General features: G+C 41.6%; 2 protein-coding genes across 3 annotated transcripts in view; both read right to left on the bottom strand.

The window, feature by feature from the left end:
• Positions 1-20,336, bottom strand: part of LOC310676978 (alpha-1-antitrypsin-like) — a 28,449-nt gene extending 8,113 nt beyond the window's left edge. Inside the window, exons 1-4 of one of the 2 annotated variants that reach the window (XM_083439247.1) lie at positions 19,831-20,336; positions 18,672-18,942; positions 18,229-18,376; positions 14,118-14,450 (exon numbers count right to left, since the gene is read on the bottom strand). In XM_083439247.1, the coding sequence (XP_083295373.1) occupies positions 14,259-14,450; positions 18,229-18,376; positions 18,672-18,942; positions 19,831-20,242 (1,023 nt within the window). In that variant the 5' untranslated portion in view covers positions 20,243-20,336 and the 3' untranslated portion in view covers positions 14,118-14,258. Of the gene's footprint in view, positions 1-14,117; positions 14,451-18,228; positions 18,377-18,671; positions 18,943-19,347; positions 19,463-19,830 lie in introns of those variants that run through there. The other variant, XM_083439248.1, reaches the window with a different exon arrangement.
• On the bottom strand, positions 1,243-6,397 carry LOC310677266 (serine protease inhibitor 2.1-like). The gene is made up of 5 exons (XM_083439947.1): positions 6,328-6,397; positions 4,801-4,992; positions 3,496-3,766; positions 2,761-2,821; positions 1,243-1,564 (listed from the first exon to the last, which is right to left on the bottom strand). The coding sequence occupies exons 1-5, from the start codon at positions 6,380-6,382 to the stop codon at positions 1,373-1,375; spliced, it is 771 nt and encodes a 256-aa protein (XP_083296073.1). The 5' UTR covers positions 6,383-6,397; the 3' UTR covers positions 1,243-1,372.
• Positions 20,337-20,619: the final 283 nt, after the last annotated feature.

Below are 20,619 nucleotides of genomic sequence, written 5' to 3'. Positions count from 1 at the left end.
GGTCTGGGACGTGAAATGATGGCCGCATCATCCGCATATAACAACAAGGCGGTCCTTCTCATTCCTAGTTTTGGAGGGTGTCCATCTGGGTCCATTAAGCTATCTTCTAGGTCATTTAAGAATAGATAAAACAATGTGGGGGGCAAAATGCATCTCTGTCTCACCCCCCTAGTCATCTCGATACTGTTTGATAACTGTCCCTGCCGACCGCATCGGACCTACAGTTTGGTTCCATTCTACAGGGCTTTTATAAGAATGAGGAGTCGTTTGTCCTGCAAAATCAGATTTAATTTGGTCCATAACTGGGATCTGGGGGTGGGGTCAAACGCTGATTTCAGATCCATGGAGGCCACAAAGAGTTTACCCTGTACAGGCCTGGTATACTTCTCGGTTAGGAAGGAGAGCATTAGACAGTGGTCTGATGTTGAATGGTTCTCACGAAAGGCTGCTTGGGCTTCAGATACTATATTATGTTCGTTTAGAAAAGTTGTCAGTTTGCTACTGAGGAATCGGACATACAGCTTCCCAATTATTGAAAGCAGGCTAATTGGCCTATAATTGGAGGGTACATTTGGGTGGCCTTTCTTAAAGATTGGGAGGACTATAGCATGTTTCCAGCTATATGGTAGGTTTGGATTTTCCATAAATATATTTCTGAAGTGGTTCTCCCAAACCTGAGCTGGAATGGATACAGCTCATCAGGCTATGCAGATTTGAATTCATTTGAAGTTCCATTACCATCTTTTTTCCCTGTCTTAGACTGCAGCTCCATCTATGGATTATTAGTTTTTTTCTGTTCTCTCCAGGTTGGGCACTGCTTTTCTTTTCAGTGAAGACAGAGGCCAAGTATGTGTTGAGCTGTTCTGCCTTCACCCTGACACCGAATTTAATTTCTCCGTGTTCTCCACACTGAGGACCTATTACTTGCTCTTTCTTCCTCTTCCTTTGGGCATAGACAAAGAAACCTATTTTATTATTTGTAACCTCTCCTGGAAGCCTCAGCTCATTCTGAGCTTTTGACCTACCTGACCTTCTCCCTGCAACTCTTGGCTACTTGTGGATACTACACCTGCATGAGAGTTAATAATAAAATACTGTTAACCTGATCTTTCAAATGGCACAGGTGTCTACACCCCCCAAAAGATCATGGAGTGAATGCTAGAGAGCACACTTAAAATAAAAACCATATTTTTTAAGATTGTGAGAAAAGAAAGAAAAATGCCAAGTGATTTTGCATACAACTCAATCAGTGTTTTATTTCTTCAGATTGGGAACATGTGACAGTAATGACTCTGATACCTAAAAACATATTATCAATCATGCTTCATATTGGAAACTCCATGTTTTCTGTGCTGCAACAGAAGTTGAGCAATCATGCCTCAGTAGGATTCGTGACTTTTCCCATGAAGAGGACGATATCCTTTTCTTCGTCAACAATCACCAACAGAAACGGGCGATTGAACGCCAGTACAGTAGGAAGGGATCTAGGAACAATTTCAATGGCAGCAGTAGCTGCAGGTTCAGTGTCATTCTTGTCGACATTTAAATAAGCTTCATGAATAGCCTGCAAAAAAGTACAACAAAAATTAGTACAAGATTGTGTCTGACTCAGGGTTTTATTATGAGAAAATCAAGGCCTTCAAAACAACAAATCCACTGAAAGTCTTAAGAAACAACATCATGTGGTCGTTTCTCACTCTGATTACCTATTGATCTGGTTCCTCTAACCAGTTTTAAGCATCGTATTTTTGTATCAGTCAGCCTCAAGGAACTGAAGGAATTTTCTGAAAATCTTGATGTCAATTTTCTCCATAATTATTTTTTTCCTAGTTCTTGTCTCTCTCCTTTACTGTTGATGAGAAGCAAGATCCCCATACCAGCCTCATTATGCTAAAAATACGAACACTTCTTTCATATATACATCATATATAATATTACCGTATTAGTCCTATAATATTATAAACACTAGGTAGCCAGGACATAAACAGATAAATACAAAAAAGTTTATATAACTGGATAAAAGACATATTTAGTAATATACTTTAGAATTATGCTGCAGTAATACACACAGCATATGGTTCATCAGAACTATGGTAAATTTTATTTTAAAATGGGGTTTCAGAGTTTTTAGGGGGTATTGAATGTTTTAAGTAGATTTTCAATTTCATTGTTCTGTGCGGCACAATGACAATAAAGATATCGTATATATCGTTAAAAAAATTACAGTGCCTGAGCAGGTCAGACTAAAGCAGGTATGTGATAAATGATACTGTCTGCACAAAGCTTGCAAATATATCAGATTTCTCCTCCTTCTCCAATGCTAACTGCAATCTTTGCAAAGCAACTGGTACCGAATCATCTGCTCTTGAAAATTCTGTGTCAGAGGTGGGGAAACTATGGCCCTCCCATCAGCCCCAGACAGCATGGCCAAGGGAAGAGGGAGAGCTGAGGCTTAAGAGTTTCTCCATCAGTTCTGTTGGGAGACCAGCTCCATTGGGGCTCCCCCCCCCCCCAACTGTCATCAAGCACCACTCATGCCATTAGGCTATAGTAGAGGGAGAGATGGGTTTTTGGTGCCTCTTAATCATCTGAGCTGTTATAGCAAATATTTTGGCTCCTCCTCTCCATGAGAGATGGGATTGTGGTTCAAGTACCCCAAATTATGTTCATTTGAACATAATTCAGACAAGAGGATACCTCTGTGGAAAAAGGAGGATGCAAGAAAATATAGATCAACCTGTAGAATTTTGAGAAGCCTACTTTGGAAATCTTCACCTCAGGCTTCCCAGGAATATCAGAGAGGTCTGCTTGATCTATTCTCCTGTTGAAATAGGAACCAGAGGCTAGTGAGGTATTGCTTTGAAAAAAAATGTGCCAGGAGAATTTTGGGTGTCATATGGCAGGACAGAATTCTAATCAAAGATGTGCTCTCTCAAGCCCGCATTCCTAGCATGTTTGTGTTGGGATACTGCCAGGGAGACAAAGTCCATTATGACTCCACGTCGTCTCCAGACGTCCATTGATCTCCTGAAGACACGCAGTATCAGCAATTAGCGACACGAGCTCCAGAAATAGCTTGCCACATTCCAGAGCCGTGCACACTCTTATCAGCAGTTAATGCACAGCGAAAGATGCACACAGGAGAGCATTATTTACAAGTATATTTAGCGTTGATCAGAACAAAGAAAAATATGACTGCCTGCTTCAGTGTTCCGGCAGAGAGAGAAACGAAAGCAAAGACACAACATAAACATCCTGTGAAACAGGAAATGTGCAAGCTGTGACACAAACATCCTGCTCCTTTTTAAGGTGGAACGGAAATATTCTGACAGTTTGCACTCCTGTCTCAGCGATGTCTGTGCTCAATTGATCCTGTTCTGAAATTACAAGGGACGTGGTCTTTACACAGCCTATCACTACCCCTCAAACTCGCAACAATATATTTACACCTACAAATATGTACTACACTCTTTCCACTATAGCATGTACACTTACTGTGATTTTGTTGAATTCATCCATTTTAACAAAACGTCTTTGCAAAGAGCATTTTCCAACTGCTTCATTTTTCCTTGGTCAGGAAGAATAAATAATGCTGAAACATTGCTCTTGTAAGGGAGCTTCACAACCTTGCAGGACAGGATCTTATCATGGTAAGTCTCAAACGAGCTGACTTTGTTCATCATAGGGTCTTTCACCTTTGTTTCCTCATCCACATAGAAGTCTCTTTTTGTTGTATTCAGAGAATTGAAATGTTTTTCCCAATTGGCTTATGGAAAGAACAATAACAGTATACATGTCATTTAGTTCTTCAAAATATTAATTGTCATACTCAGAGCTTTTAATAAAAGCTCCTGTTTTAGTGGCATCTTACTGTGCTGAGATACCTGCCTTTATAGCTCTGTTCTTAATCTAGTTCCCAATTACTTAATATCATTAAAGCCAAGTCCTGACAAAAGCTGACTCAACATAGTTGTTCTAGCTCCCAGTGACACTAGGGCCAAGGCAGTGGAAATGGTCAGAGGGCGAAATAAAATGTTCTTCTCAAGAGTATGTATATGATTGGTTGCATTATTATCAGGTTAATGAAATGTTTAAAAAGGATTGTAAAGAGTGCGGTTATGTGGAAAAGGATTCAAAATTTCAAACAGAAATACTAAGTAACGACTATAAAATTTTATCAAAAATGTATAAATTGTTGCTGGAATGGTATACAAAAGATGAAGAAGTTAAATCAGTGATGGTACATTGGGCCAGGGATTTTGGATATAATATACAATTGGATGATTGGGTAAATCTATGGAATGAAAGATTAAGATTTACGGCATGTACTGCGTTAAAGGAAAGTGTTATGAAAATGGTATATAGATGGTATATTACACCAGTAAAACTTGCAAAAATGTATAAAACATGTAATAAGTGTTGGAAGTGTAAAGAAAAAGAAGGGACATTTTATCATATGTGGTGGGAATGTAAGAAAGTGAAAGGCTTCTGGGAAATGATTTATAATGAATTGAAAAAGATGTTAAAATATACATTTCTTAAGAAACCGGAGGCTTTTCTTTTAGGAATTGTAGGAAATGAAATATGTAAAAAGACTGTTAAGGCTGGGGAGGGTATATTTTAAAGGCAATATTAAAATTAGAAAATGTGTAAACAAATAAATAAAACGGAAGATTGGCAGAGAAACTGAGGGAAGTTTAAAAAAAAAGAAGATTATGTGATAAATTCTGATAATGGTCGTATAAATTTGTATTTGAAAATGAATAAAAATATTATTAAAAAAGAAAATGTTCTTCTCACCAGTCACCGAAGGAAGGTAGTAGTAGACATGGACTATCTTCACAGAAGGCAAATCTCTGTCACCTTCAGCAAGAGGAGAATGGTCATCGTCCCTCTTCTGGTCAAGAGTATGGTGACAGTGGGCAAAAGCACAGAGCCCAGCCAGAAGCAAAGACAGGTAGATGTGAGGCATTGTGTTCCTCTGGAAGTTCTCTGTGGGGGAGGGGGTCACATTTAAAAATTATCATTGCAACTATACAATGAAGGATGTTGGCATTGCGTTTATGTCTACTTTATATTAACATGGCAGACAATCTTTATTTGTTGCTTTTGTCCTTTCCGGTCTCTTAAGCTTCTCTGGTACTGTTCTGCGGAGGACTCTGGCTTGCATTTCAGCTATTGTCTGGCATTCTGGCAGAAAAAAATTAAAAACCCACTTTTTCCCCCTTTGGGCGGAATATTAGGGACAACGTGATCTTTGTTAAAACCCATGTTTTTGTTTTAAAAAAAGAAACAAACGTGCCAGCAATCATCATGAAGACTCATCATGAAGTTGCTATAGGAAGTTCCAAACATTTAACAATTAATAAATAAATAAATGGTGCCAGTACTGTGTGCCCCCAGAAAAAGCACAGGTTAAAACCTTTGTCAATAACCCAAAATGGAATAAGGTAAAAGACAGCAAAATTTGCCTGATGCTATTTCTTTTTTCTTTTTTTATTTTATCTTTCATTTTAATTTTGCATTGATACATTCAGTTACACCTTTGATCATTCTTTACAATACATACTATCAACATATATATTACTGTCTATTCATTTTTCTGATTTATACCATTGTGACTTCGCTCCATCCATGCTCAGCTTTCAATATTATTCATTACTATAATATTGTGTTAAGGAAAATTATTTACATATTGCCAATTAGTCACTTTTCTTTTTTTAACCTTAACTTTACGAACTTCAGTCAATGCATATCAATAAATTTGTTTTGAAACGATGTTTTGTCATGTATTCTTCCACACATTCCCATTCTTTCTTTAATTTTTGATTTGATTGGAATCTAGTAGCTGCTGTCATTTTAGCCAGATCTATAAATTCACAAAGCTTGTTTTGCCACTCCGCTACTGTGTCCCCTTTCCAGTTTTGGGCTAATGGTAGTCTGGCAGCAGCTGTGGCACATAAAAACACATTTTTCTTATCACCGGGGATGTCTTTTGAGACTAAGCCTTGTAGAAACGCTTCTGGCTTTTTCTCAAATGATGTTCTAAACATCATTCGTGAATGTTACTCCAGATTTTTTTTATTTTCCCACATCCCCACCATCCATGATACATCGTCCCCTCCACCTCTTGACATCTCCAACACAAATTTGATTTTAGTTTGTATATTTTGGCTAGTCTGACAGAAGTCATGTACCACCTACATGACTTCAGTACATGCCTGATGCTATTTCTAACCACCCTTTGCAACTCCACATTCCTAAAGCTGCTTCTATTCTGCAGCCTCCTTTTCAACCCATTTTTCACCATCACCTCCTTTTTCATACCTGCTCCTCTTCTCTCCTTTCCTGACATCTCCATTGGCACACAGACCACCCCCATGGTACCCTCCAAGCCACCCTCTGCTGTAGCAGCATCGGGAAAGGCACGCTTGATACTTACAGAACGTTCAGAGGTGTCTCTGGGAAGAAGCAGGGAAAACTCTTTCCAGTAAGTGGCTATTTATGTTGGGGCACTGTCTCCTTCATTAAACACAACTGACTAAGCCAAGAACAACAAATATTGACTATGGCTTGCATTGCTGGATACCATCATCATCAATCTTTTTTATGGTCCAGAGACCCAACAAATCATTACCAAGCAATACACAATTTATACAGCCTACCTCCAGGCTAAAGAAGCATTTTGTTCAGAATATAGGGATCATTGGTTCTTGCAACCACCGATAAAAACTTTGCCACTGCTAATGTTCTAGCGTTTGTCCTGTCTTCCAATAGGAACCTGACATAGTGAGCCTCTTTTTTCCCAGGAACGGTACCAGCAATGGTAACAACATTTCAGCCCTGGCTTGCTCATATTTTGCACAGTGCAATAAAATATGTTTTATGGAATCGATGTCTTGAGCACACGAGCAAAGTCTGTCAGGGTAGGGAACTCCTCTCAACCTGCCATCCAACACTGCAGAAGGAAAGACGTTTAGTCTGGCTTTGGTGAAAAGCCTTCGATAATTTGGTACTGTCAGATCTTTAATGTAAGATGTTAACTTAAAGACATGCCCATATTGTACTCCTACTGCCAGCAAACTAAAGAATGTGTGTGATCGAGATCGCAAGTCACTGTGTGCATTATCTCATAATCTTTGCTTTAACGTCTTTAGGGCGCCTTCATAACCCAGGTAATACAGTTGGGAGGAGGTGACAGACCAATAGAGGTGGCTTTTTTAGCCATAGTTTTCTGCCATTTGCTGACAAATTCCTCATTGGTCAGGTGTTGGTACAAACCGTTCCGTAGATCAAACACTGAAATCCTGAGCCAATGTTTTAGGGCAGCCCACCACGCTTTAGTTGAAATTGGGCATTCACCAGCTTCTAACAGAAGTATGGAGTTGGGGACACAGTTGGGTACCTGCAGCAGAGATCATAGAAATTTTGCCTGAAAGCCATCTAGTTTTGGCAGGTCCCCATTATGCCAGACATTTGCAGCGTACAGAAGTTGGGAAACGGGTTTTGCGTTGAAAACCCTTAAGGCTGCTGGAACATATTTGCCTCCCTTTGTGAAAAACAATCTGAGTATGGCTAGCTTTGTGATCTCTGCCTTTTGAAGGGAGGTATGCCACTGGTGCTTCCAAGATCCTGTATGATGAATTGTGAGCTCTATATAACTGATCTGTTCAAGGTTATTTGATCTGTTCAAGGTTATGGCCATCCAGCACCCATTTAGACCGGGAGAAGCTGTTTTCGAAAACTAAAATTTTAGATTTTTCTTAATTTATGGATAAACCATTTCCAGAACAGTAATCAGAAAATTTCCTCAGCAGATAATTCAAACCTGGTCTGGAATGTGAAATGATGGCCGCGTCATCCACATATAACAACAAGGGGGTCCTACTTATTCCAATTTTTGGAAGGTGTCCATTAATCTCTCTTCTAGGTCATTTAAGAATAGACAAAACAATGTGGGGGCCAAAATGCATCCCTGTCTCACCCCCCATGTCATCTCGATACTCTTCAATAACTGTCCCTGCTGACTTTGGTTCCATTGTACAGGGCTTTTATAAGAAAGAGGAGTCATTTGTCCTGCAAAATCATATTTAATTTGAACCATAGCTGGGATCTGGGGATGGAGTCGAACGCTGATTTCAGATCCATGGAGCCCACAAAGACTTTACCCTGTAGAGGCCTGGTATACTTCTCGGCTAGGAAGGAGAGCATTAGACAGTGGTCTGATGTTGAATGGTTCTCACGAGAGGCTGGCTGGGCTTCAGATACTATATTATGTTCATTTAGAAAAGTTGTCAGTTTGCTACTGAGGAATCGGGCATACAGCTTCCCAATTATTGAAAGCAGGCTAATTGGCCTATAATTGGAGGATACATTTGGGTGGCCTCTCTTAGAGATTGGGACTACTATAGCATGTTTCCAGCTATATGGTACTTTACCCGAGTTATTTACTACCCTAAAAAGTGCGGCCAGAAGCGGAGCCCACCAGTGCTGGTTTGATGTAATCAGTTCCGCTGGGATAAAGTCTTTCCCCGGAGCCTTTCCGCTCTTCAGATTCCCAATTAATGTATGGACTTCCTGCACAGTATCCGGCTTCCAATGAGGGAGCAGTGGCAATTCTGCCCTGTCATCATCCTGGAAGCGGGAAGGGAGGTTTGGATTTTCCATAAATATATTTCTGAAGTGGTTCTCCCAAACCTGAGCTGGAATGGCACAGCTGGGGGCTGAAGAACTGTTTTTCATTGAGTCGGAGACCAGTTGCCAAAATAGTTTAGTTTCATTGTTTAGTGAGGCATTCAATAGCAGGGACCAGGAATTTTGTTCGTACTGCCTTTTTTTTTTTGAGGCCAAAAGGGCTTTATACTCTTTTTTGATTTTGAAATAAGATGGAGGTAAGTAATTTAGTCCAGCGTTTCTATAGGCCAAATAAGCGTTCCTTAAGGCTTCCTTCTTTGTGCGGCACTCTTGGTCAAACCAACCGCGCCCTTTAGCAGTGCGTGGCTTGCCGGCTGAGTTTATGTTGACAGAGACCACATCCTGCAAGGACTCAATGAGATTTTTGTAAGCCGTCAGGGAGGAATCTATTGATAAATTGTTTATTATAATTGATCTTAACTTAATTGCAGTTTGTGAATTCAATCTATTCTCAACTGCAATTGCTGTCTCAGGTGTCCATTTTTTTCCCTACGCAATGCTGGATCATTTGCTTTATCTATTTCCTCATGTTCTATGTGAGAGCGCTGAATTGAATTTTGGCCAGTAGTGGAGACAATTAGAGGTAGGTGGTCGCTTTCGGTCCTATTATCTATGTTGAATTTTTCAATTGATTCTAAGGCCTCCCTGTTAGTGAGACAGTAGTCTACTATGCTGGCTCCACTTGTATTTATGAATGTGTACTGTGGGAACCATGAAGTCATGGCAGAGGCCTGTAGCGCCACCTGGTGCCTCGCTGACCTCGGTGCCCGGCATGTCTGTGCCTTGCAGTATATTGAGTGTATTGACCTTATATGGTGATGGGTGCTGTAAAGCCATGATTGGGCACGTAACGTGAGACATTGGCAGACGGCCATGCAGGCGAGGAGACAAAGGATAATAAAAATAAAGATACCGGGGAGGAGAGAAGTTCGAATGAGCTGCCCTCCACCATGAAAATATTGCTGTCTCTCTGTGTGTTTTTCTATGCTGTGCACCCCATTTGTGACAGCTGGTTTCCGTCAGTGTACTCGCCTTCTCTGTCCCCGGGGAACGCCCCATTAGCAATGATAAGGTCAAGACTTATTTGTAAAAAAAGCCAGGCAGAAGCCAGCATAGTTGATTTGACAATCTTTCAAATTTGTACAAAGGGGTGGGTTTAGAAAGAGGGCGCTATTTTCCTTTAGATCTCTTGATATTGGGAATTTTATTTCCAAGCTATCATTATTTGAGCCTATTCTGGTATTCATATCTCCCATTAGGTAAAAAGGCGATCCGGGGTACTTAATATGTAGGGAATAAAGGAAACTATGGAATTTACGCCATGTGCTCTCGATCTGTGTTTGCGCTGTATATGGTGGGATAAAAACTGAAACAAGAATGATACTCTTGGATTGCAGATGCAAAGTGATCCCCAGTGCCAGCTGCTCGAAAACTGAGCACTCAGTAACCTGTGACGCCAACTGAGTGGAAACTAGAGTTACTAGGCCCCCGCTCGGTCGTCCCCTTCCGAGCGGTTTAGAGGCCTTGATTTCATAGGCATGGTAACCATCGAGAACTGTGTTGACAGTTGCCCAAGTTTTCTGGAGCATTATTATGTCAAAACACGTTATATATTCACGAAATGGCTCATCCCCTAGTTTGTTGGCCCAACCCACTATGTTCCACGAGATAATGTGAAGACTGCATGTTCCATAACCGGCTTGGCTTCATTGTGGTGGGAAAATTGTTATCAGCTCTCAGACTGGTTCAGTAGTGATGCAACCGTTCTTAGGATATGCACAGTGTTGTTGTTCTCGGGGTTGAGTTGCAACATTTTCCCAATTTCCCGGCATCGACGGTGTTATGTGAATTGCTGGGACCATGGGGGGGCCTTCGTCAAAGACAATAAAATCTGTCTCTTGCTTTCTGTGTGTCACATTTCCCTTGGGAGGAGCGTCACTTGGCACTGGCTGATCAGATTCCAGCCGGGGTAAAGAGTGGTGAAATTCTGGATCCGCCAAAGGCGTAATGGAGTGTCCTATCTTTGAATTATCTAGATTGGGCTGGCGTTCTTTGTGTGTTTGGCCTTTTTGCTCTGACGTTTTCCTCCCCAAGGGAGTGTTACGACTGGGTTCACCGCACGTATTCATATTTGACGGCCCCTCCGAATGAATCATGGCCCTGTGGCAAAATTCCCAAGTTGATTGCTTGGGGTCGGTCCGACTATACGACAAGTTGGGCAGTAGTTGTTTTCGTTCTGTGTTTTTAAAAACGCGCCTCAACTCAATATTATAGTCCTGTAAGAGGGCCTTATATTTCAGGAGCATTTTAGGGGTAGCTGAGTCAGAAAATGTCAGCATGAGTCTAGTGTGCTTGGGGTCCGTGCAAAGCAAGTTTATCGTAATCAGAGTGTTGCAATGGATATTTAGTAAAAGCTTAAAGTTTCTCTTCACACTGTCGATTGATTTCCAGTAAGGCAGCATACAATTAAATGGATATATATTGAGAGCTACTTGAGTGCTTTGTAGGACCAGGTCCCTACTTTCACTTTTGTTGTTTTTCCTATTTGTAGTCTCTCGGTTATCAAGTCCAGACTGGTTACACCCCTGTACACGATGGTCTAGGGGGAGGGCAATGCTGTGGTCAGTCTCTTTAGTACTGAGTGAGCTATTTTTGGCTGCCAGAAGCACCAACTCCATCAGGAGAGATGTTACCTTTTCTAATTTGATGTTAATTTCCTCCACTGTTCTTGCAGTCAGCAGACAGTGGTCCGCGAGTATTTCTGCATAGAGCGGTGCCCCCTCAGATAGTAGTTCATGGAATAGTTCACTAGCGCTCATCTCAGCATTCTCCTCTGGGTGATCTCCACCCATTAAAGCATCCCCACCTACCTGGGAATGAGTTCTGGGCTCTTACAGAATCGTCCATTTTACTCTGCTTGCTCTTCTGCTGTGGGCTGACTTGTGGAGATGAGGCCGGTTGCGTCCTTTTCCTAGACATTTCCCCAGAGATAGAGCAGCTACTAATTTCTGCCGTAAATCAGGAAGCTCGGCATCCTCCCACGAGAGGGTGTTTAATCTCCACTCCTGCTGATAAGTAGTTGGTAGGTTGAGTTGAGCTGCATCTAATTAAGGCTTTCTCCGAGACTTTCCGAGACTTTCAACTCAAGCCCTTAACTCAAGTTTGTGAATATAATAGCTGCCAAATGACAGAGATAAAATACTGCGGCTGATAAAAGCTAATAAAAGACTGATAAAAATAAGAAAAACCACATCAACTAATGCAGAGCTCAAGTCAATGCTACCACTAACAACGCCATCTTGACCTTCCGCCACCTCTGACGGATACCAAGAGTCCCAAGTCTACAGCGTACGGTCCCCTCGAGTGAGGATAAAATTGGGAGTGTCAATGGGTTCTCCTGGCAATCTCATACCCCCAAATGTCCCATTTTAAGTGGGACATCATGGATCCTGGAATGTCCCATTTAAGAGGGGCACTCTGGCACAAATCAACAGGGCCAACCCTGCTGTTTCTAAAGGTCCTGAAGGCAGGCCAAGAAGGAAGGGGGAGGAAGGAAAAGGAGGGAACTCATGCCTGCAGTAAAAAAAATTCCAGGGCTTAAGGGAAGGTCTTGATTTTGGGGAGAAGTGTCTCCCTCTGTGTGTGAGTGACAGCTCTAGTTCTCTGGTGGCATAGAGAAGCAAGAGATGGAACTGGCTGATGAGTGGATGTGGGTCAGAAAAATGCAGGTCACACAACTGAAGTTGAATCCTGAAAAGAAAGAGGTGCCTTGTATTCTGGGCAGTGTTGCAGCTCCATCTATGGATCCCCCCCCCCCCGTTATCTTTTTTAAATAATATAATTTTTATTAACAGGCCAATCAAATCACATTAATTCCAAATCACATTAATTCCAGATTATACAGCCAGATTTTTAAATTTTTGTTGGGGGTACCCATACTTCAAGCTCCGAAAGGGGTCCAAACATCACTCATGTTGCTGCTTTAATTAAACAGTTCTATCCAGTTCTGTCCAGATAGTCTCTTTGTTACTTTCCTCATCTTCTTGTTGTTATCATATATTCCTTTCTTTGCGATCTCTGATAATCTTCACAAGCGGGTTGAAAACAAACATCCTCTGTGTGGGTTTTACACTCTCCAAAAGTCATATCACATAAAGAACAGACACCATTTCCACACCTCCATAAAGAACATTCCCTCCGTCTGTCTGTTGATTTCCCCAGGCTTGCCAGACATATCTCAGGGGGCCCTGCCAGGTCAAGATCACATTCCGATAACCATACATTCACATTCCGATGACCCTGGTTCTCCTCCCCCTCGTCCTTCTATGGGCAAGCCTGTCTTAGCGAAACACCATTTGTGTCATAAAACTTTCTTTCAATTCCCCGATGTTTCTACCAGTCCTCTCTTTGATCAGTAATTCATTTCCACACAGTTCTTGATCTCCTGCTTTGATTAATAATTTGCAACGATTCTTCTCTCTAGAGGGGAGGGTTATTGGTACTCACATAGGACAAAAAAAAAGAAAAGTTTTTTCCTTCCCCCCCCTTTCCGTTTCACTCCAACATGAATGTCTTTTAATGATGATTCTTCACTTGATTTATTGTTCAGCCCGTCGCTCCGCTCACAGAGATCCATTAATCAGCAGTCTTTACTCCTGATCTTCACTTGATGTATGTGCATTAGCTTCTTTCCAATTATATATTTCCAATTATATATTTCAAGCTAATGCGAACCAGTGCGCGAATTAGAGACAGTGTCAGGGAGAGCCGGCCTCACTCAAGGGCTTCGTGCCAAGTGCCCACACACCCTTCTTTCGAATCCGGGGGTGAATTATGGACACAGCTGGCAAGGCAGTCCCCCCCATTCCCTTGGGGGGGTAAGGGAGGCTGCATACTCCCATATCAGCCTCTTAATTACCTTGTGTGGGTCGGAGAGATGTTATTGTCAGCCATCTTCCAATGTGCCCCCTGGTGCCCCCCCCCCCCCGTTATCACCAGGTTGGGCACTGCTTTTCTTTTCAGTGAAGACAGAGGACAAGTATGTGTTGAGCTGTTCTGCCTTCATCCTAACACTGAATATAATTTCTCCGTGTTCTCCACACTGAGGACCTACTACTTGCTTGTTCTTCTTCTTGCTTTGGGCATAGACAAAGAAACCTTTTTTATTATTTGTAACCTCTCTTGAAAGCCTCAGCTCATTCTGAGCTTTTGACCTACCTGACCTTCTCCCCACAACTCTTGGCTACTTGTGGATACTACACCTGCATGAGAGATAATAATAAAATACTGTTAACCTGATCTTTCAAATGGCACAGGTGTCTACACCCCCCAAAAGATCATGGAGTGAATGCTAGAGAGCACACTTAAAATAAACAGCATATTTTTTAAGACTGTGAGAACAGAAAGAAAAACGCCAAGTAATATTGCAGACAACTAAATCAGTGCTTTATTTCTTCGGTTTGGGAACATGTGACAGTAATCACTCTGATACCTAAAAGCATCTTATCAGTCATGCTTCATGTTGGAAACCCCATGTTTTCTGTGCTGCAACACAAGTTGAGCAATCAGGCCTCAGTAGGATTTGTGACTTTTGCCATAAAGATGATGGTACCAGTTTTCTCGTCAACAGCCACCAACAGAAAGGGGCAATTGAACGAAATTACAGGACGAAGGGAGGTAGGAACAATTTCAGTGGCAGTAGTAGCTACAGCTTCAGTGCCATTCTTGTAGACATTTAAATAAGCTTTGTGAATAGCCTGCAAAGAAATACAAAGAAATACAACAAAAATTAGTGCAAGATTGTGTCTGACTCAGGGTTTTATCATGAGAAAATCTAGGACTTCAAAACAAACATATCCACTGAATGTCTTAAGAAACAACATCATGTGGTCATTTCTCACTCTGATTACCTATTGATCTGGTTCCTCTAACCAGTACTAAGCATCATATTGAAGGAATGGATTTCCAAAACCCAAAACTGACTGTGCAGGCAGTTTGAAACTGCACCAAAATCCCTATTTTTACTTAGCCATAATCCATTAACTTGAGCTCTGAGCTCAATGTATAAACAAAAGCCCGGCTGTATAAACAAGTGCCCAGAGCCCTCTCCTGATCTCGTTTTTTGACAGAATTACAAGCCTGGTAGATGAAGGGAACGCAGTGGATGTAGCCTACCTTGATTTCAGCAAGGCATTTGACAAGGTGCCCCATGATATTCTTGTAAAGAAGCTGGTAAAATGTGGTCTTGACTATGCTACCACTCAGTGGATTTGCAACTGGCTGACTGACCGGACCCAAAGGGTGCTCATCAATGGTTCCTCTTCATCCTGGAGAAGAGTGACTAGTGGGGTGCCACAGGGTCCAGTCTTATTCAACATCTTTATCAACGACTTGGATGATGGACTCAAGGGCATCCTGATCAAATTTGCAGATGACACCAAACTGGGAGGGGTGGCTAACACCCCAGAGGACAGGATCACACTTCAAAACGACCTTGACAGATTAGAGAACTGGGACAAAACAAACAAGATGAATTTTAACAGGGAGAAATGTAAAGTATTGCACTTGGGCAAAAAAAACGAGAGGCACAAATACAAGATGGGTGACACCTGGCTTGAGAGCAGTACATGTGAAAAGGATCTAGGAGTCTTGGTTGACCACAAACTTGACATGAGCCAACAGTGTGAGGCGGCAGCTAAAAAGCCAATGCAATTCTGGGCTGCATCAATAGGAGTATAGCATCTAGATCAAGGGAAGTAATAGTGCCACTGTATTCTGCTCTGGTCAGACCTCACCTGGAGTACTGTGTCCAGTTCTGGGCACCACAGTTCAAGAAGGACACTGACAAACTGGAACGTGTGCAGAGGAGGGCAACCAAAATGGTCAAAGGCCTGGAAACGATGCCTTATGAGGAACGGCTAAGGGAGCTGGGCATGTTTAGCCTGGAGAAGAGGAGGTTAAGGGGTGATATGATAGCCATGTTCAAATATATAAAAGGATGTCACATAGAGGAGGGAGAAAGGTTGTTTTCTGCTGCTCCAGAGAAGCGGACACGGAGCAATGGATCCAAACTACAAGAAAGAAGATTCCACCTAAACATTAGGAAGAACTTCCTGACAGTAAGAGTTGTTCGACAGTGGAATTTGCTGCCAAGGAGTGTGGTGGAGTCTCCTTCTTTGGAGGTCTTCAAGCAGAGGCTTGACAACCATATGTCAGGAGTGCTCTGATGGTGTTTCCTGCTTGGCATGGGGTTGGACTAGATGGCCCTTGTGGTCTCTTCCATCTCTATGATTCTATGGTCAGAAGTGCAGGAAGGAATACGCTTTTATGGTTAAGATTACCAGAGCAAGAACATATGTGATGTCAACCTGCGTACATAGGCTGACATGGTTGGACTCCTGGGGAAGGAGGGAGAGGGTGCCTGGAGGGTATATATACTGCATGAAACTCCTCATTTCTTTGGACTTGCTGAGGACTCACCGCACAAGTGCCTTCTGCTATCTGGAGAGCAGAATAAACTCTTTCTTGAACCAATCTCGGTGTCATTTGACTTCCTTCCTCCTGTCCCGGAGCAACGCAGACCCAATCGGTGAACTCCAATAAGGCTACAATATTTTTGTATCAGTCAGCCTCAAGGAACTGATGGAATTTTCTGAAAATCTTGATGTCAATCTTCTCCATAATTATTTTTTCCTAGTTCTTGTCTCTCTCCCTTACTGTTGATGAGAAGCAAGATCCCCATCCCAGGCACATTATCCTAAAAATACGAACACTTCTTTCATATATACATCATATATAATATTGCCATATTGTTGTTGTTGTTGTTTAGTCGTGTCTGACTCTTCATGACCCCATGGACCAGAGCACGCCAGGCACTTCTGTCTTCCACTGCCTCCCGCAGTTTGGTCAAACTCATGCTGGTAGCTTCGAGAACACTATCCAAACATCTCATCCTCTGTCGTCCCCTTCTCCTTGTGCCCTCCATCTTTCCCAACATCAGGGTCTTTTCCAGGGAGTCTTCTCTTCTCATGAGGTGGCCAAAGTATTGGAGCCTCAGCTTCACGATCTGTCCTTCCAGTGAGCACTCAGGGCTGATTTCCTTAAGAATGGATAGGTTTCATCTTCTTGCAGTCCATGGGACTCTCAAGAGTCTCCTCCAGCACCATAATTCAAAACCATCAATTCTTCGGCAATCAGCCTTCTTGATGGTCCAGCTCTCACTTCCATACATTACTACTGGGAAAACCATGGCTTTAACTATACGGACCTTTGTTGGCAAGGTGACGTCTCTGCTTTTTAATATGCTGTCTAGGTTTGCCATCGCCTTTCTCCCAAGGAGCAGGCGTCTTTTAATTTCGTGGCTGCTGTCACCATCTGTAGTGATCATGGAGCCCAAGAAAGTAAAATCTCTCACTGCCTCCATTTCTTCCCCTTCTATTTGCCAGGAGGTGATGGGACCAGTGGCCATGATCTTCGTTTTTTTGATGTTGAGCCATATTTTGTGCTCTCCACTTTCACCCTCATTAAAAGGTTCTTTAATTCCTCCTCACTTTGTGCCATCAAGGTTGTGTCATCTGCATATCTGAGGTTGTTGATATTTCTTCCAGCAATCTTAATTCCGGCTAGGGATTCATCCAGCCCAGCCTTTCATATGATGAATTCTACATATAAGTTAAATAAGCAGGGAGACAATATACAGCCTTGTCGTACTCCTTTCCCAATTTTGAACCAATCAGTTGTTCCATATCCAGTTCTAACTGTAGCTTCTTGTCCCACATAGAGATTTCTCAGGAGACAAATGAGGTGATCAGGCACTCCCATTTCTTTAAGAACTTGCCATAGTTCGCTGTGGTCGACACAGTCAAAGACATATTACTCCAATAATATTATAAACACTAGGTTTCCAAAAGTAGCCAGCTCATAAACAGATAAATACAAAAGTTTATATAACTGGATAAAAGACATATTTAGTAATATACTTTAAAATTATGCTGCAGTAATACACACAGCATATGGTTCATCAGAACTAGGGTAAATTGTATTTTAAAATGGGGTTTCAGAGTTTTTAGGGGGGGTGAATGTTTTAAGTAGATTTTCAATTTCATTGTTCTGTGCGGCACAATGACAATAAAGATATCGTATATATTGTAAAAAAAAAATTACAGTGCCTGAGCAGGTCAGACTAAAGCAGGTATGTGATAAATGATACTGTCTGCACAAAGCTTGCAAATATATTAGATTTCTCCTCCTTCTCCAATGCTAACTGCAGTCTTCGCAAAGCAACTGGTACCGAATCATCTGCTCTTGAAAATTCTGTGTCAGAGGTGGGGAAACTGTGGCCCTCCTGATGTTTCTTAATCATCCTAGCTGGAATAGCAAATATTTTGGCTCCTCCTCTCCATGAGAGATGGGATTGTGGTTCAAGTACCCCAAATTATGTTCATTTGAACATAATTCAGACAAGAGTGTACCTATGGTGAAAAATGGAGGATGCAAGAAAATATAGATCAACCTGTTGAATTTTGAGAAGCCTACCTTGGAAATCTTCAGCTCAGGCTTCCCAGTAATTCCAGAGAGGTCTGCTTGATCTGTGAATACCTCCGTAATATTCATTCTTCTTAAGATCCCTTGGATAACATAGTTGCCACAGATTGTAAACTTTGGAAGGAATAGATCTATTCTCCTGTTGAAAGAGGAACCAGAGGCTAGTGAGGTATTGCTTTGAAAAAAAAAGTGCCAGGAGGATTTTGGGTGTCATATGGCAGGACAGTATTCTAATCAAAGATGTGCTCTCCCAAACCCACATTCCTAGCCTGTTTGCACTCCTGTCTCAGCAATATCTATGCTCAATTGATGCTGTTCTGGAATTACAAAGCACTTGGTCATTACACAGCCTATCACTACCCTCAAACTCACAATGATATATTTACCCCTACAAATATGTACTACACTCTTTCCACTATAGCATGCACACTTACCGTGATTTTTTTGAATTCATCCATTTTAACAAAACATCTTTGCTAAGAGCATTTTCCAACTGCTTCATTTTTCCTTGGTCAGGAAGAGTAAATAATGCTGAAACGTTGCTCTTGTAAGGGAGCTTCACAACCTTGCAGGACAGGATCTTATCATGGTAAGTCTTTAACCAGCTGACTTTGTTCATCATAGGGACTTTCACCATTGTTTCCTCATCCACATAGAAGTCTCCTTCTCTTGTATGCAGAGAATTGAAAGGTTTTTCCCAATTGGCTTATGGAAAGAACAATAAGAGCAGACATGGCATTTAATTCTTCAATATATTGTCATACTCAGAGCTGTTAATAAAAGCTCCTGTTTTAGTGGCATCTTACTGTGCTGAGATACCTGCCTTTATAGCTCTGTTCTTAATCTAGTTCCCAATTACTTAATCTCATTTCCAGGAAAAGGTACTGACAATATATTTGATTTGTTTCGATAATGGTGGAGGTCAATATTCTGATTGATTAAAGGAACTTCTTTGTGATGAGAAGTCTGAGAAGATTCTTCTCACACAATGGGCAGATGATGACTCCAGACTAAAGCACCAACAAATCTGAACCACAGTTTAAAGTTTAAACCTTAAACTGAGAACATCTAAGAAGCAAAACCTGTATAAAACAAGTTTATCTGACTTACCTCTCATGTAAATATAGTTCACAATAACCATTAGAGCCTCTGGGTTAAAACCTTTGACAGCATCAACTATTTTCCCATTTGTTTTTTTTTCTTTCTTTCTTTTTTTCTATATAGCTATTGATTTGACTTTCAGCTACTGAAGAAGATCAAACACACCGGTGAAAAGCCTCACAACACTGAAGGAGAGACAAGAGGGTAAAATCTCTATTTCTATATTAAAACAAACATAAAGTGGTAGCAGCAGCAACAAAACCTAAAAGGAAATAAGACAAGAAGAAGAAAAGGGAACTTGGGGGGGGGGGACCCCTCGCGGAGTGAGTAAACCCAAAACAAAATAAAGAGTAAAAATAGCGGAGGGGATACAATGCTACCACAAAAGTAAAGGGAAGACAGAAGAACAGAAAAAATATAGAGAGAGTGTAAAGAAATCACTCAGATTGCAATTAAACTATTTGAAAAGCACACTATCTGAAACGGACTTACTAGAAATTGCAGAGCGGTGCAGGCTGCCTGTTACTGGAGCTGGGTAGAGTAGAGCAGCCACTTTGAAACTGAAGGAAGGGAATTTAACAAATAAGATGATGACGAGGGTTTGAAGACCCTGAGTAATCACTGAGAAGGAGGTAGTGACAAAGACAAAATTGTGAAAGTGAGGTTTAAATGAGGATAGAAGCTGGCGAGTTGAATTAATAAGAACACAGTGACACCCAATGGACAAAGGAAGAAAAGCAGCAGTAAAGGAAAATTGGATGAAAGATAAGATTCTCCAAACAAAGAGTAAGAACAAGTTAACCATAGATGGAAAAGAAATAATAATTTTACGAGAAGTCCTACCCAGGTTGATAAAAGAGACAGCAATTCCAATTTCTAACAAAAGCATTAAAGGCCAAATCATCTGCTCTTAAAAATTCTGTGTCAGAGGTGGGGAAGCTGTGGCCCTCCTGATGTTTTGGGATCCCATCAGCCCCAGATAGCATGACCAAGGAGGGAGGGAGAGCTGGGGCTTAAGAGTCTCTCCATCAGTTCTGTTGGGAGACCAGCTCCATTGGGGCTCCCCCCCCCTCAACTGTCATCAAGCACCACTCATGCCGTTAGGCTATAGCAGAGGGAGAGATGGGTTTTTGGTGCCTCTTAATCATTCTAGCTGGAATAGCAAATATTTTTGGCTCCTCCTCTCCATGAGAGATGGGATTGCATGGCGAGTTCCCACCTCCCCCCAGTGGAAATAAAGACACATGACACAGATATTTTAGGTTAATGGGCTAAATATGG

Source organism: Podarcis tiliguerta, assembly GCF_965153285.1.
Source record: "Podarcis tiliguerta genome assembly, chromosome: 1".
NCBI lineage: Eukaryota > Metazoa > Chordata > Lepidosauria > Squamata > Lacertidae > Podarcis > Podarcis tiliguerta.
The sequence above is the reverse complement of the archived record's forward strand: the minus strand, read 5'-3'. Positions and strand labels throughout refer to the sequence as shown.

Bases quoted from the DNA above. Each gene is read 5' to 3' on its own strand.
- LOC310677266 (XM_083439947.1), bottom strand. From the start codon at position 6,382: ATGGGGGTGGTCTGTGTGCCAATGGAGATGTCAGGAAAGGAGAGAAGA. The intron at 4,993-6,327 runs GTATGAAAAAGG...CCTCCCCCACAG, and splicing joins AAAGGAGAGAAGAGGAGCAG to AGAACTTCCAGAGGAACACA. The intron at 2,822-3,495 runs GTAAGTGTACAT...CTATTTCAACAG, and splicing joins ATGAATTCAACAAAATCACA to GAGAATAGATCAAGCAGACC.